Genomic DNA, 15,795 nt, shown 5'->3' on the forward strand with positions numbered 1-15,795 from the left:
AGGTCTCTGGACCAAAGTGTTGGATGGATAAACTCAGTCTGCTGTGAATATAAACAGACTGGGCTTGACGACTCTGTGTTATATGGTTATAGCCCCTGACAGGATTATTTTTATACTATACTATATATACTATAGGCTTTGTATCACATGCTTATGATACACCGACATCATGCCACTGCAGCTACTGTGTGGTACCAAAACATTGACTGTAGAAAGCATTAGCCTGTATCAGTTGAGAGTCTGTGATCATTTGAGACTAAATACAGAGAATTGTTCATGTACAAAGTTTTAGAAGTTTTTTTAAAAGTATTTCTTCATTATTATTATTTTTCATCTTGTGAATTGACTTTTTTTTTTTTTTTTACCTGTTAGCTGATATTTTGTTCCACTGTTGAATGTTCATGATAAATGGTCTTGATAAGGGGAAAAAAACTTTGTTTCCTTGGTTTATCATTAAAAAAAGTCTGTATGATACGTTAAAATTCAAAATGAAATCTTTATTCAATTTCATAGAAAACATCAGTTAACAGTTTAATCATCAGAAAAGTGCTGAACAGAACAACAACAACAACAACAACAAGTTTGACATGATGATCAGAAAAACTGCAGGATTTTAAAGGACTCAGCGTCAACAGGAGAGGAGGAGCTCTCATTGCCCAGCAATGTTTCCTGCCGCACTGAATTTAAATTTAAGTCGTTTTCACACACACACTGTAATTAAAAAACAAGAGACTGAAAGCATCACGGACTATCAGCCAAACACTGGGTCACTGGTGCAGATTTAACTTGGCACGTTGGTAAGTGTTACTAACGCCATGCCCTGGAGGTACTGGGATTGTATGTGTTTCTCTACGGAGCCGACCACAGTGGAAGTCTGCTGCTCTGGAGATAAAACTGAAAAGACTTGAGGGGCTCAAAGTGCTTCAAATTATTCAAGATAACCAAAACGTCCTCAGACGTTAGTTAAGGACGCTTGAATCCAAGAGTCCATTTCATTTAACCCTTTCTGATACCAGAGGAGATTCATTCCAAATGACAGTGAGTCCTAATTGAGTTTTTAAAAATGTGTTTTCACTGAGATTTGGAAGGATATCTTCTCATGTATAGTAGTCTGAGCAGAGCCCCCGTTGTCCTCCCCTCGTCTCCCTCTGAGCTCCGTACTCTCCGATCTCCTCACACGATGGGGTAGCTGGCGAGGTTGGCGATGCCGCAGAGGTTGCCACGGTTACGTGCCATCAGGATGTAGCCCTTGTTGCCCCAGCTCTCGCTCCAGCTGTCAGGGGGGGAAAAGACAAAAGAGGGCGACAGAGATGGGAAGAGAGAGAGAAAGATGTGAGAGCATCGCCAGGAGTCAAACAGCATTTCATGTCATCAGTTTGTCGTCAGACAGACGCCATCGAATCAACGCCACGCCGACAGAACAACCCGTCGTTTCATTTCAGTGGTTTTATGAGCCACCTGCTGCCACTCAGACTCAGACAGGTGATGTGTCCCACCTGTTCTTGACGATCCAGAACTTCTTCCCCTTGGTGTTCACTCCGTAGCCCACTGCCAGCACAGCGTGATTGATGTCCTCTTTGTTGCAGTTGCGGTCGTAGTAAACACCTGGGCACAAGACAGAGGGGAAGAGTGAGAGGAGCAACTTGCTGATCATGTCACAGTTTAAAGTAACTGCCAGGTAAAAATTCTCTATGTTGGTGTGTTCAGGTAAGTGTTATGTCCCAACATGAAGGTCCGTTTAAAGCCCTCTCCACACTGAATGCTCATATTTAAAGTTATAACGAGGTTTTTATGAAACCAAACGCCATTTTGGTTTTATGTTTATACCTCACATGCAGACTATTGGTAGTTGCTACAACTTACAGATGTTCCTTGAATGCCTCACATGCAAGGGGTCAGCAGCAGTGCACTGTGTAGCATCTTCATGGGAGGTTTAAGAGGGTTTAAGCATTTTACCTGATTACGAGGTGGTGGTGCGCTACACACTTCACTATTTACAGGAAATAATACAAATCATAATAATGTTGGGACGAGTCAGTGCCTGTTAACAGACGTCTGAGCGCTTCACTGACCTCTCTGGTAGAACTGGAAGCTGCTCTGCGTGGCGTCGATGCCCACGGAGACTGGACCCACTTTAAACAGTGCAACAGCCAGAGCGTGCTCGTCGCCCTCTGGGACTTCTTTGTAGCCTCTGCACTGAGCTGCCATGCCCGATGAGTTGTAGCGGCAGGGCTGGTTCTGCGGACGAGACAAAAGAGGAGAAGAATGCTGGAAATGTTTGTTTCTGATTTCTGGTGGAAAAGCCAAATAGCGGCGGTACCTGAACAAAATGCAAGAAGCAAAAATACCAAACATTTGATGTTTCCAGGATCTCAAATGTCTTGCATCAAAATAAATTTAATATTTTAGGGTCGTTTGATGAAAATAAGACAGTTGCTCATGTCACTTTACACTGATCCTTGCGGTTTCACTGTCATGTGCACATTGCTCATGTCATGTGCTTGGCTTCATTACATTCACGGCATCCCAACAATGGGGAGACAGCAGCCTACAATCATTAACAAGCAGTTCTACTTCCTTCTTTCGCCAGTGCATTAATAAACAGAGTGTGTTTGTTGTCTTTTTAAGGCAATGGAAGAGTTTCTTCCTCATCATTCCTGCTGAATCATCTCAACTCAATCTAATATTTGCTGCCGCTTCACAGTCAAAAGGGAAAAAGGGGTATGATGATGCGTGACACTGTGAGCGTCATGTGAGGAACCATTAACCACTTTGGTTTCAGTTTGAATCTGCATTTTCTCAAAGTTGTCATCATTTTGATTCTTTTATTTTTTTTATGCAAGACTGTGGGTATCATTTAAAACCAGCAAGTTACAGGAATTTGCTAGCAGCTGTTTAGCTTAGCTTAGCATAAAGACGGGGAAAGGGGGAATAGCTTGCCTTTGTACACGTTGGTTTTTGTATGAACAAACAAAGTACAACATGTTAATTAGTCAGCTTTAAAGGTGGAGGTACATAGACTTTCTTCCCTTAGGACAGGGTAGTGTTTTGGGGAGTGTGGCTGTTGGGGTTATCATGATTATCTGCCCTTTGACCCCAGTGTCACACCCTCTTGCACTGTTCATGTTGAGCATCCAGGTGATTGCACAGGTCTATAAGGGCTTAAGTTACAGGGTGGACACTGAGACTAATTCTACTTCTGGTTCCTGGAACCAGACCAGGGCTTCACATCAACACCAGCAAGAGAACAAGTGTTAAGACGTGACAGGAAAGAGAAACTAAAGCTTCAGAAATGCGGTGAACCTCAGTTCCTGCGGACGCTTTCCCGCAGTCACAAGACACATGATAGTTCATTAAGATGACGGCCGCTGAAGGTTATCTCTTAGTAAACGAGTGTCATTGTAACTTTCTCACCTCTCCGACGTACGGGTAGGCCACCTCAGAATCGATGCCTCCGTTTTCCTGGACGTACTTGAAAGCGTTGGTCATGTATCCTCCTCCGCAGCCGTCGTTCTCTGTGACGCAGTCCACCAGGTTCTGAGGACTGAGGTCCACCAGCTGACCTGTCTGCTTGGCCAACTGGCCCTCGAGGGCCCCGGCTGAGCTGAAGGCCCAACAGGAGCCACAGGAGCCCTGTCAGGAGTGAAAGACAGAGAGGAGAGTAAGAGGATTAATGTTGTTTAGCTCAGTTTGATGAAAACAGTGAGAGATTTAAAAAAAACAAAAAAGTATAAACCTACAAACATATTTCTCCAGGTTCTGACTGTTTGTGGTGTGAGTTAAATGTATATAAAGAGTAGAAGTACGTGAAATGTGTACGTTAGTACCCATCCATATATTTACTTTTAAATCACTGCACAATAAAAACCAAGAAGAAAATAGAAGAAAATCAAGTCAGCAGATTGATTTTTAGATTCACAAATCTAAAAAGACGGAGGAAAATTGCACGACAGCATGTGAACGCCTCATTAATACCTCATCAGTCTAAAGGAAATCAAACATATTAAAATGGCAAGTGAAAAATAGCAACATGCAGTTTGTGTCTTCTCCTCTCTGTCCACTGGGGGGCAGACTTTGACAACTTTGACAACAACAATGATGCTACTCTGGGGAGGAAGTTGATGATACATCTTAGATCGAATCCAGTGTGTTAGAAATGAAGTTTTACAGGTTAATATTGATATTGTTACACTTACATATATGTTTAGCTAAGTAATTGTAAGGTGGAAATGCAACATTAACAGCAATAACAGCAGCTCTGGTGTTCGACCTTAAATGGACATTGTGTACTTTTGTGTCCCTTTTTGGTTGGTTGCTGTTTTTCATGGTATGGGTGAGGTCCCTCAGTGTTAATGCTACATCATACAGTGATATTATATTTGGGACTTAGGATCCCTGTAAGGTGTCACAAGATAACACCTGAGGGGCTGTAAGAAGATTAATAGAACAGGAAGTATAATCTTTTAAAATTCTGGATAAAGAGAAAGGTTGTGACTCTTTAGTTGAACTGGCACAAACACATGTAGCCAGCAACAAAAATGATATACTGATAATAAATGAATACTCCTTGTTTAAAGGGGTCCCAAGGAGAAAAAAGGTTGAAAGCTACTGTTCTGTCAGAGTGTTGTTGTCCACAGCTGGGTCCACAAACACATGGTTTTCCCAGTTTGGTGTGGACAATCACCTTTGTGATGAACTGGACTAAATGGTCCAGGGGTCCATTATGTGATGGAAGCTGTTTACATGATCAAATTTATGCCAGAATCACGTCTCACAATCACATATTGGTGTGATGTTGAGGTAGTGTATTTAGTGACAGATACACTTCACCCTGTCAGCAAACAACACAATCTACCCACACCGATATTAGCTTTTTGTGCTTCATAAAAAATATATTTTTTGTTATTTAACATCTGATAGAAAGAAATATAAAATCCAAATGTTGGCTCCTTGTGCAGTCAGGATCTCTTTGTCTGAGGCAATAAAACTGAATTACAGACACTGTCTGACTGTAATGTCTCGCCCAGCTTTGAGTTAAAACACCTCCGCTGCTCCTCCTCGAGGAAAACACTCTTGACATTCTGCTGCTCTGAGTTTTTTCCAATTAAAAACTTTGTAAATGTGTAATCACTTCAGTTCATCCTGGACGCTCTGAGCACAGCTTTGAGTTCTGGTGGAGCCGAAACAAACAAAACATCAAAAGACAATTCAGTCATCAGAAAAGGAGCTGAGGAGGAAGCAGCAGAGTTGTTAGTATGCACAAAGTGCAGCCAGCCTGCTGAATAATTCATGGCCAACAGGAAGCTGAAGGACAGCTCAATAAATCCTGTTTATAGCTGCAGGTTGGATTTCAGCCACCAGAGGGAGACAACATCCTTCCACATGAAGTCTGAAATCCCATCCAGGATTAATCACTATTATTATCATTATGATTATGTTTATTTATTTTTAATAGTAGAAGTAGTAGTAGTATGGAAATAAAAATCATCCTTACACAATGCTGTCTGCCAAATAATTCATATTTTAGCTATTTTAGTTTTAGTTTGCAAAAAACCCTGATGTTATAATTATTATTGTTGTTATTGTACAATGATTTTGTATTTACATTGGAATACTACAACAAACCATTGAATTAATGCATAATTAAAATAAAATAAAATAAAAAAAATCAGCTAAACCAACTAAAAACTATCACCATTTTTAGTTTCATTTTATTTTATTTTATTTTATTTTTTATTTTATTTCATTTTATTTTTCCAGGGTTAATTTTCAAACTACAATAAACACAATGGCTAAACACATTATCTAATGTTTATTAGATAACATAACATCACGGTGCTGCTAACGAGCCTTTGAGCAGAAAGCACAGATGTACGCCATATTTCAGTCTATGTACTTCCTGTCCCGCTCAACCCTTGTTTACATAAATACGGCCCTTCTGTCCGAGTCCTTGTAATGACTAATTACATTTGATAATCAAACCCATCCCTTGTTGTCAAAGTCCATTAGAAGGCAGCAGGTCACATGATCGTACTCTCACTGGGAGGGAAAACATAGAAGATGTTCCCAGGTATTTTTCTGAAAGCTTTTATCGTTTCTTTCAAGGCTACGGATAAAAATATCCTACATACTATCCTATACATACTCTGAATCTCATTCAGCCATTTCTGAGGTCACATGCTGCTGCAAGGCCACCACTTCCTGAACTCATCCACTGACACGTACGAGGATTTTATAAGACAACAACTTACAAGATCTGATATGACAATAAATGTGCTGTTACATGAAGATTTTTCTCAAGTTCTTATAATAAATACCTGCCAAAAATACCCCACAGAAACCACTGAGGTTTGCTTCTTAACATTTCGCCTGAAAACAGCCTTGGGAACTTTTTCTCTTTCCCCAAAGCCTCAAGCAAATAATATCACATGTCAAAACCCAACAGGAACTAACTTAATATCTTGTATTTCAGTTACCAGGAACGCTTATTGACAGGAATATGACAGTTACAAAAATACAACAACTTCCCCCTGGTGTGATGTGCTGCCTGTTCCTCTTTTGATTAGTATGAACTATGACACAGTAATTTAAATCTGCCCTCTCATGTTCTCCGTGTCCGTTCTCAATAAGTTTTTATGCTCAATGATTTTTTTATCCTGATCATATTGAAAACATTTCTGTTACTCAAACTCACTCGTGTTCTGAATATTTGTTTTGTTTACTGTCATATTTCCTTTATCTGCGGTGACACATTGTAGTTTCTCTTATGTTGTAGAGGCCAAAGGTGTGAGGACAGAACAGAACTGTCTCTCCCCACAGTTTAGTCAACCAACAGGTTCGTCCACTTCCCTGCCCATGAAATGCACATGTTTCTTCAGCTACTATGTCGGCTCTAATGTCTTCTTTTATTTCAGCCTGGAATAACTGATGATTCTGGCCACTTGGGGGCAGCAGAAACAAGATGTGAACACAACATTTACGTATCATCAACCTGATATGGCGGACATGTTAGAAAACAGCTGCTTATTTACACATACAACAGTTATGGAGCAGCATTGGCACTTATTTGGAGTCGTTTTTCTGGCCACCTGGTGAATGTAAAGCCACACCCACACTCAGCCTCATCAGCCTCGACTACCAGTGAATACAACAAGGATAATGAATTACCAGCGTTACTGACCTTGTTGTCTTTGCTAGCAGTTGTGTGTCCAGTTAAATTCTGCATTTTAACACTATAGCTGTCTTTGCTGTTCCTCGTTCTAGTATTTTCTGCAACTAATCAACTGCAGAGTAGACAATCTGCTTCTTGTTTACACCAGCTTGTGCATGCCCAGTGTTTGTGAATGGTCATGTATGTATGTGTTTTCAGGTGCAATTGTCTGGATGGAGATCATTTCTGAGACGGAGCTAAAATGGTCATCTGGAGGGAGATTTTCATCTTAAATTGCAGTAAATACGGATTAATGTGGACGTAGCCTAAGTCCAATATCACCTATTTTTTTAGCTCTGTTTTTGGTCTCCACCAGCTCCTGATGGAGGATTTTTACTTATGAAAAGCTGCCAAAAAGTCAAAGAGTCTAAACGTCTTTTTAAACACTGGATATGCAATAAGCTTGTCTGTGTTGTCTGACCTGGTTCTTCACTGGCGTCACCATCCCCTTCTTGCGGTAGTCGACAGATTTGGGAATTCTGGAGACCTTATCATCCAGAGCCATGGTGAAGCTGCGCTCGCGGTTATTGGGGATCTGCAGGCCGGTCATCTTCTCAACCACTTCCTCTGACGTCTGCATGAACAGAGACACAGTTAACGTTACATTTTACATCCTGGCTCAGGTCATTAGGGATGCTGCTGAGCTGCAACAGCAGGCTGAGTTTCTAGATCAAACACATAACAAGCAACCAAGAGTGTAGAGGTTAACGGTTCCAGGTTGTATTTTGCTGAAAGTGGTTGGTATGAAACTTTCCTTGGTTCCTGGAATAATCCTGTGAGATAAAAAATGTTTTGGGGCAAGAACAAGAGAGGGGGGCAGGGAGGATTTATTTTTAGACTTAAGACAAGGACAAGTAAAAGAAGATATGAGAGAGGGAGGATTTGACTCAGCAGGGTGACGGAGGATGAAAAGTATTTCATGAAGAGATGGGTTTAACACAGTTTACTCCAAAGTGAAATGTCAGTTTTCTGTGTTGTACAAATGTCAAAAAGTGACACAAGGAGAGGTGTAATAGTGCACATGAAAGATTTATAAAACAACAGCATGAAAGAGGGAAATGCAGACGAAGGAGGAATTAAAATAACAGACTTCTCTGTTGTTTTCTGGCTGTCACAATGAGACTGCTGCTTATATGATGTGATATAATCAGAATTCCCCAGTGCAGTGTTTTCATCACAGCTCAGCCAGTGAGCAGAAAGATCATTAATGGAAGAAATACGCACCATCTGTTAATTTCTTTCATTTCACTTAAGTGCTTCCAGTAAAAATAAACGAAAATGGAAACTCATCCTTCATTTCCAGCCACCTGTTCCTACATAAACATGACACTGGCCATTTATCCAGAGTGTGGATACGCGTACGTGCTCCCGTCGCTGATAAATAAACCCCCAGCACCGGTGACGCTGCTTTTACACACCCGTTTGGTTGTTACAGGCGGCATCTTCATGTAAAAACAACCGTCAGTCATGACCTGCACTGACATACATATCACTGACTACAGCTGCAGCTGATGCAGAAAACAAACATGACAGCAGCTAAAAGCCTGAACTGATGATGGAAAAAAAAAAAACAAGGGAATATTTGACACTTAGCAGCTGATTTTCAGAGACTTTAACCACAATGAGAATCAAACACGTTTGGTTTCATGTGTACGATGTGAGACACTGAAAATGAAACAACCTCAGTTTATGCTCTGAATGCACCCTGAGACTTTGCTCATACTGCAGCAATTAGTCTATTAACTGATTGGCCCATCGACAGAAAATAAATAGGCCACTACTATTTGCTGGTTCCAGCTTCCCTGACGCTTTTCTTCGCTGTGCATGATTGTGAACTGAATCGAAGACATTTGAAAACGTCATCTTGGGTGGGGAGAAATAATTCTATAATTCAATAATGAAAACAATTGTTAGTTGAGTTTTTGTTTGGAAAACAGGTACAGAAGATGTATCCTCAGGCTACTTGTTGTGGCAGTTGGTAATTTTTTACTTCATTAACCTGAGACAGCTGCCTCAGTGTTGGCACCACAGCAGCTGGGCTGAGCGAAGCGATATGATGGATACAATCCAAGAACAGTGCGAACGGTGGCTTGATTGTTTTTTGGGGAGGTGCCTCAGTTCAGTCAAAACTGCGCTACTGTCACATAATGGAATTGGAATATGATAAAACAAAAACAAGAGGGAAACTGCAAAAACTCATCACAGTCATTGTTATTGTGAATGTTGCTGTCAGTTAATACTGGTGATACTGGTTATAGTGGTGCCCTGCCTGCTCCTGATGACGCCAGGATCAAACTATGTGAGATTTATGTTTTTCAAGATGGTCACTGTGTCAGATCAGATGATTATAACCAATCACTTGGCTAGTCTTTCTGTCAGGGTCCGTCCATTGTCTTTCCACTATGTCAGGACATTATTGGGCTGATATCAGACGTTCGATCGCTCGACCTGCCTCTGTTTGTCCGTACTCACCATGTCTCCCAGGTGGTTCATCCCCATCTCGTAGGAGTGAATGCCCAGCGCTGCCTCCTGGTTGTGGGCCTCGATCATGCGCATGTTCTTCTCCCAGATGGCCCTGCGGATCCCCTCCTCATCCTGAAGCAAACAAAAGTACGGGTGTCAATTTGTGTCAAATTCAAAAAACAAAAACTGAACAGAACATAAAATGAGATTAGCTGCGTAAACCCCTGTGATGAACACGTTCAGGCTGCTGAAAGGAACAAACAGCTTTTACATCTGGTCTCATGAACATCTGAAATAAACACCTGGTAAATATGAAGTGATCGCACAATAATTCCTGACAGAATCACCTGAGGGCGTCATTTCACACCTGAGAGTCTTTCAGTGGATTATGGGATCAGTTTTCAGACAACTGAAGGACTGAGGCTCCAGCGCCTTCACTGGGTCACAGTTGCATGCTGGTCCTTCTCACCTGACACATATGAACTTCATAACAAATATTCCTCTGTCACCTATACCGCAGTATTAAGTTTTATTTCCATCCTTTTACTAACACTTACTTCGCTAACACCTGACAGCTGAAAGGAAAATGAATCTGGGCAAATAGAGCAAATTTACATTTTAATTAGCAAAGACAGAAAGCTGCCCCATTTCATTAATTAGGCCAATTAAATCAGTGCACACACACACAATAATCTTCTCTAGTGCAGCTTGTGTACAGCATCAAATTTGTCCAATTCTATTGAAACTTATGTTTATATTTACATCCCTTCACCACCACGTGTGGCTGAGAAATATCTGTGTGAGAGTAGGACTTTATATTTATATGATGTCAGTGCTGCTTAAACATTATATACATGCAATGTGAGAATGAGATACATTCTCATGGTTGGTTACCTAAAAACATCCAATGCTCTGCTTAGTATTCATGGTCTTAACAACCATTAGCATAACTATGATCATTATTTCTATCCTTTCCAGTAATGGAAAATGCAAATCATGCGAGGAGACTGATTCTATTACATTGATGTCAGTTCAAGGAAGGTTGAAGTGGTGGAGGAATACTGATTAAAGAGAGAGAGAGAGAGAGAGAGAGAGATGTGTTGTCTTTTCTGCTGACTATGCGTGGATATAAATAAACACCCACGTAATCATCATATGAATGCACACACATATGAAAATTAATAAATGCATGATGTCCACACAGAAACAACATCCGGCGCTTGAACCACAGGAACATGCAGGACTGTAGATAAACTGCACTAACACACTACGCACTACACACTACACACTACACACACACACACACACACACACACACACACACACACACACACACACACACACACACACACACACACACACACACACACACACACTACACAGCTGCAGAGCTGGTGACCTCTGGCTGGAGGTGAATAGTGAAGGGATAACAGATGCTCAGCGAGCGCCCAGGAAGTACATTTGCAGTCGGCTCTGCTTTAACACCAGATAAACTACATTTCCTTCCTTTTTCACAGCCAGGAAATAGAACATATAAATAAATAATTTTTTCTTAAAAAAAAAAAAATAGAGTCCGGGAAATTTTAGAGACAAGGAAACTGAAACAGTAAACCTGAGTCACAGGTGAGAGGAATTTCCACCGTTCCACTGACATTTGGGGCAGCTGGTCGATTGGCTAGATTGTCAGTACAATATCAAAACTAATGGTTTAACTTAAAAACTAAATCATCAAGCAAGGATGAAGCATCACCATGAGATTTAAGTTGATAAACCTGAGGCCCTAATTCTTCCTGGTGAATCCAAGTAAATAAAAAGATGAAGAAAAGTGGGTCTACAGCCTTTTGAGAATGAACTTTTCTGAATTACTGGCTAAGGATGAGAAAGATGAAGAAAAGTAAATTCTCATTGTGCATGTCCTGCTTTACTTTTAGCTACTGCGTTCTCTAACTCCATCTGTCTTGTTTCCACTCCGGGCCAAAACACGGAAGTAGAGCAACCAGTGCCGGCCCCACATTACTCGCTTTTCCAGTCGACTTTGTTTCCCTCAGCGTTTACAATGCACAGCCTGGCTATGGAAAACATATGCTGTAAAGATTCACACTTAATGATGTTAGATAACACTCTAACTTGTAGCGAGGGAGTAGCTGCTTTGGGTTGTGGACAAATCGTACATACAGTACAGTAGTAGTGTATGTAGTATGTTTTCTTCCTCCTCAAATTCAAATTTTGGAAAACACATTTTCAAAAGAAACTTAAAGCCACCTGGATAATGCCACATGTGGATGGTGCATGCATCAACAAAATGTTCACTGACAACAATTTAGTTTTAATTTAATGTTTGCTAAGGTTAGATAAAGATCACAGCCTTTTTTTAATTGCTGAAAGAGTCAGAAGTGACTTAGGTCTCAGGTCTCAGGATGCAAGTCCTGGTCCCTGGCATCAAAGTCCTGCACTTCCTTTGTCTCTCATTGTCTCCAATTACCTCCTGAAGAAGCTTCCTGAACTACTAAACATGTTACAAGGGAAAATAATCATGGCAGCAATAGTATTTCTTTGCAAAAAAATAATTGGGAAAAACAAATTCATGGTCGGACTATATAAATGAAATTTATTGGAGACACTAATCCACTACTTGTTGGTGCACTTTGGCTTTAGGGAAAACTTTCAACTTTCAAGAAAACACTCAACAGTAGATATTCCTCTTTACCAGTTGAACTATATAACGACCTAGACATGGACTATTTTTGCCTCTGCAAATACACCAAAAGACAGGTTTTCCAGTTGGTCACAAAATCAGTCAATATGCTGATGATGCACTATTATTCACTCAAACACCATGAATAACAATAGATGCACTTCAACAGTCTGAAACATCTTTTAAAATACTTTGAGGCTAAAATGAAATAGATAAAATCCCAGTGCAGTTTTTCAGTTGTGCAAACAGAATTTCTGAAGTAACAATTATCCACTGAATGACCTTCTCTACCTCTGTAATCCTAATGTTTTAAGAACAGTCTAACTTTTCCTCTCTCTCGTCTGGACCAATGGTATATCTTGCTGTTTTTATTGTGTTGATTTTACAGTCAACAATAAATCCATACATCTGCTCTAATCTTTGAAATAAAAAAGGGATGACGAGCCATTTTGATAATTTCATTGACAAAATTAGCATTCATGTGACACTGAACGCCAGCAAAGAGACAGAACAATAAAACGCGGCAGATGGAGATTTGGAAGTGATGTCAAGTTACTTCAAACTCAAACAAGGAACATCTGCTTTGTTTAATGTTCTCTCCGCAGGTCGGCATCCTCCCAAATAAATGTCCACCAGACAGCAGAGAGAGAGAGAGAGAGAGAGAGAGAGAGAGAAAGAGAGTGGAGCCCAACACTGAACTGACTGGCTGATAAATTGAGTCAGATGTAGACAGACAGTGAGACAAACACAAACATGTCCACGCTGAGCAACTCACTGAAGCACAAACAGAGAGAGTGAGAAGAGGGAACAAACAAAGCTTGATAAGAAGAGATGGAAGATAAATACACAGACTGCTATGAAACAACTGAGACCCGAGCTGTAATGAAACTTTGACATCGTTCCCCATTAATGTCACTATGATCTTTCCTTCTGTCACTCTGTTGCCCCCCCCCCCCCCCCCCCCCCCCCCTTTGTCCTGACTCTTAAATAAACTTCCTTTATATTTGTTTTGTGCAAAATCCCACCTTGGACTCGGAGCTGAATTTATGGTAATGAAATATGAAGCTTAACCACACACACACACACACACACACACACACAGACACACACACACACACACACACACACACACACACAGACACACACACACACACACACACACACACACACACACACACACACAGACACACACACAAGTCCACAGAGTCATTGAAGTTGTTTTTTATCTCTTATCTTTCCTTTTCACTGTCCAGCAGTTGTGCAATCATGTTTTCTCCAGCTGAAGAAAACATCCAGAAAAACCAAACAACTGTCGATACAGAAGAGTAAGTTTTGAGAGGTGGAAACATTTTGCTTTCAGATATAAGCACCAAATGTTTGTTTGTTTTTTTAATCCTACTAGTCATGACAGATAGTGTCATGAATAAATTTCCTTTTGACCTTTGTTGGCTTTGGAAATTTGACTCTTTTATGACATTTTCTTTTGTGGTTTTCAATCTTTATCTCCACACTTCCTTCTGTCGATTTCTACTTTCATTTTAAAGCCCTTTGCCACTTCCTGTGGACTAAAGTAAGTAGACAAAGTAAATAGACACTCACCAGGCCATTATACTCTTTCCTGTGTGTGATCTTCCACTGCTCCCACTGGGCGTCCAGAGAGGCTTCATCCATATGACCCAGAGCTGAGGCCGCCAGCAGCACCACGCACACAAACGACAACATCCTGGAAGAATAACACACACACACACACACACACACACACACACACACACACACACACAACTTCATGTTTTACATATACACAACAAACCAGTGCTCAAGTACATGTGAGACCTGTATCAACCTTTATACTAAGTTGGGAGCTGGCTGCAAGAGTCGAACCTGCTTCGCTAAATAAAATATGAAATGAAACATTACTTGTGTTGCCTCATTGCTTTGTATTGGATTCTGTGGAGTGGACCGATAGCATGCTACTCTGGTTTTTATTTCCATGGAAACCCTCAAGCAGCAGATTTTGGACAAAATACCTGCAGAGCAGTCCAGCGGTCAATGGCGCAAACCAAACAACTGCTGGACTGAGACCAGTTTCCACATAGCCGGGAATAAAAGTCTGGGGAAAATACTGAACTCATGATTATGGATCTTTATTTTGTTTTGACATAAATACGATGGATACCAAAGATTTCAGTACCAGCCCCACTACGAAGAATCATGTTAACAAACTTTTTTCTTGTGTTTGAAAAAGTTCCTTTGCTGGTATCATCTGGGATTTAGAAATAAAATCTCTGTGCACTTTTAACTCCACACTTCAAAAACCCTTCGCTGCAGTCTGAACCTTTACTCCAACCTTTGCTTCCCTCTGTTTTCCGTCCATCTGTCATGTATCAGCTTCTCCCTGCTGTTTTCCTACATCCTGCTTCTAATCTGCATTTGTACCCGTCGCTTCCAGTAAAGGCCGCCGACCTGTTGAGTTTAACCAAACTAGCAGAAGCAGAGAACAAAAAAGAAAAAAGTTTCCTTCAACTTTGAAGGCTGTGTTAAGTGAGCTGCTTTAGATTCTCTGCTTCCTACACACCAGGATTATGTCTGCCAAGGCTTCACCCTTGGGTGATTTGAACTAAATGCCTTGATTTACATAGCAGGGTCTCATGATCTGTATGCAAATAATTTACAGTTTACCTAAACCCGAAACAGTGTGTGCACAGTGAGTCATAGGAATTCTCCTGGTGACTGTTTTTCTGCAGGTTTTAGAGATGGATTTTTACAGACAGCATCATTTTTTTGTGATCTTATCCTTTCCAATGTCTCTTGTTGTAATTTTCCATGAACACTCTCAGTTTAGGCTGCAGCTCTGACTTCCCAAAAATCCTTCTATTAAGAAAAGGTGCAACTGGGTCAGAATCATTCTCTAATCCTAGTCCTATTAAAACTGATTACTTTCTTAGAAGGAAAAATACTTATGAGTTTATCAGAGCCTGGATTCAAAGGAAAGAAATCTTAAGAGTCGAAGTCCTTACTAGGAAATTAACGCCTGTAATAAAAGTGAGTAGCTCAGTTCAGCTCAGTCACACATAGGTTGGTTTACCTTTAGTGTAAAACATTAGCAGTTGTCCTTTCTAATTCTGATTTTCACTAACAATACAAATTCCCCTGCATGAGAAAAGAAAAGAACAAAACTGAAAGTAAAACTCTGCACCAGGAAATCACCAAACATTAAACTTTACCTTTCGTCCAAAGTTAAAGAGTTTCAGTGAAGTCCTGTGAGTCTGACTCCGTCTTCCTCTGCTGACAAAGTAGGTCAGTGTGTGAGTTTATATGGGTTTGGATTTTGAGGAAGTAAAATGGGAGCTCCAGGTCTTGGGGAGGAGTTTTTTTTTTTTTTTTTTTTTCCATGGAGGGTAGTCACATCTGGTTTCACTCAAACAGC

General features: G+C 40.6%; 1 protein-coding gene across 1 annotated transcript; it reads right to left on the minus strand.

The window, feature by feature from the left end:
• Window positions 1-476: 476 nt before the first annotated feature.
• Window positions 477-15,741, minus strand: ctsk (cathepsin K). The gene is made up of 8 exons (XM_056380495.1): window positions 15,593-15,741; window positions 13,968-14,091; window positions 9,683-9,805; window positions 7,632-7,784; window positions 3,415-3,633; window positions 2,073-2,238; window positions 1,497-1,605; window positions 477-1,273 (listed from the first exon to the last, which is right to left on the minus strand). Exons 2-8 carry the CDS (start codon window positions 14,088-14,090, stop codon window positions 1,174-1,176), a joined length of 993 nt encoding a protein of 330 aa, XP_056236470.1. The 5' UTR covers window position 14,091; window positions 15,593-15,741; the 3' UTR covers window positions 477-1,173.
• Between the last annotated feature and the right edge of the window lie 54 nt (window positions 15,742-15,795).

The sequence above is a fragment of the Seriola aureovittata genome, chromosome 7, assembly GCF_021018895.1.
Source record: "Seriola aureovittata isolate HTS-2021-v1 ecotype China chromosome 7, ASM2101889v1, whole genome shotgun sequence".
NCBI classification, from domain to species: domain Eukaryota; kingdom Metazoa; phylum Chordata; class Actinopteri; order Carangiformes; family Carangidae; genus Seriola; species Seriola aureovittata.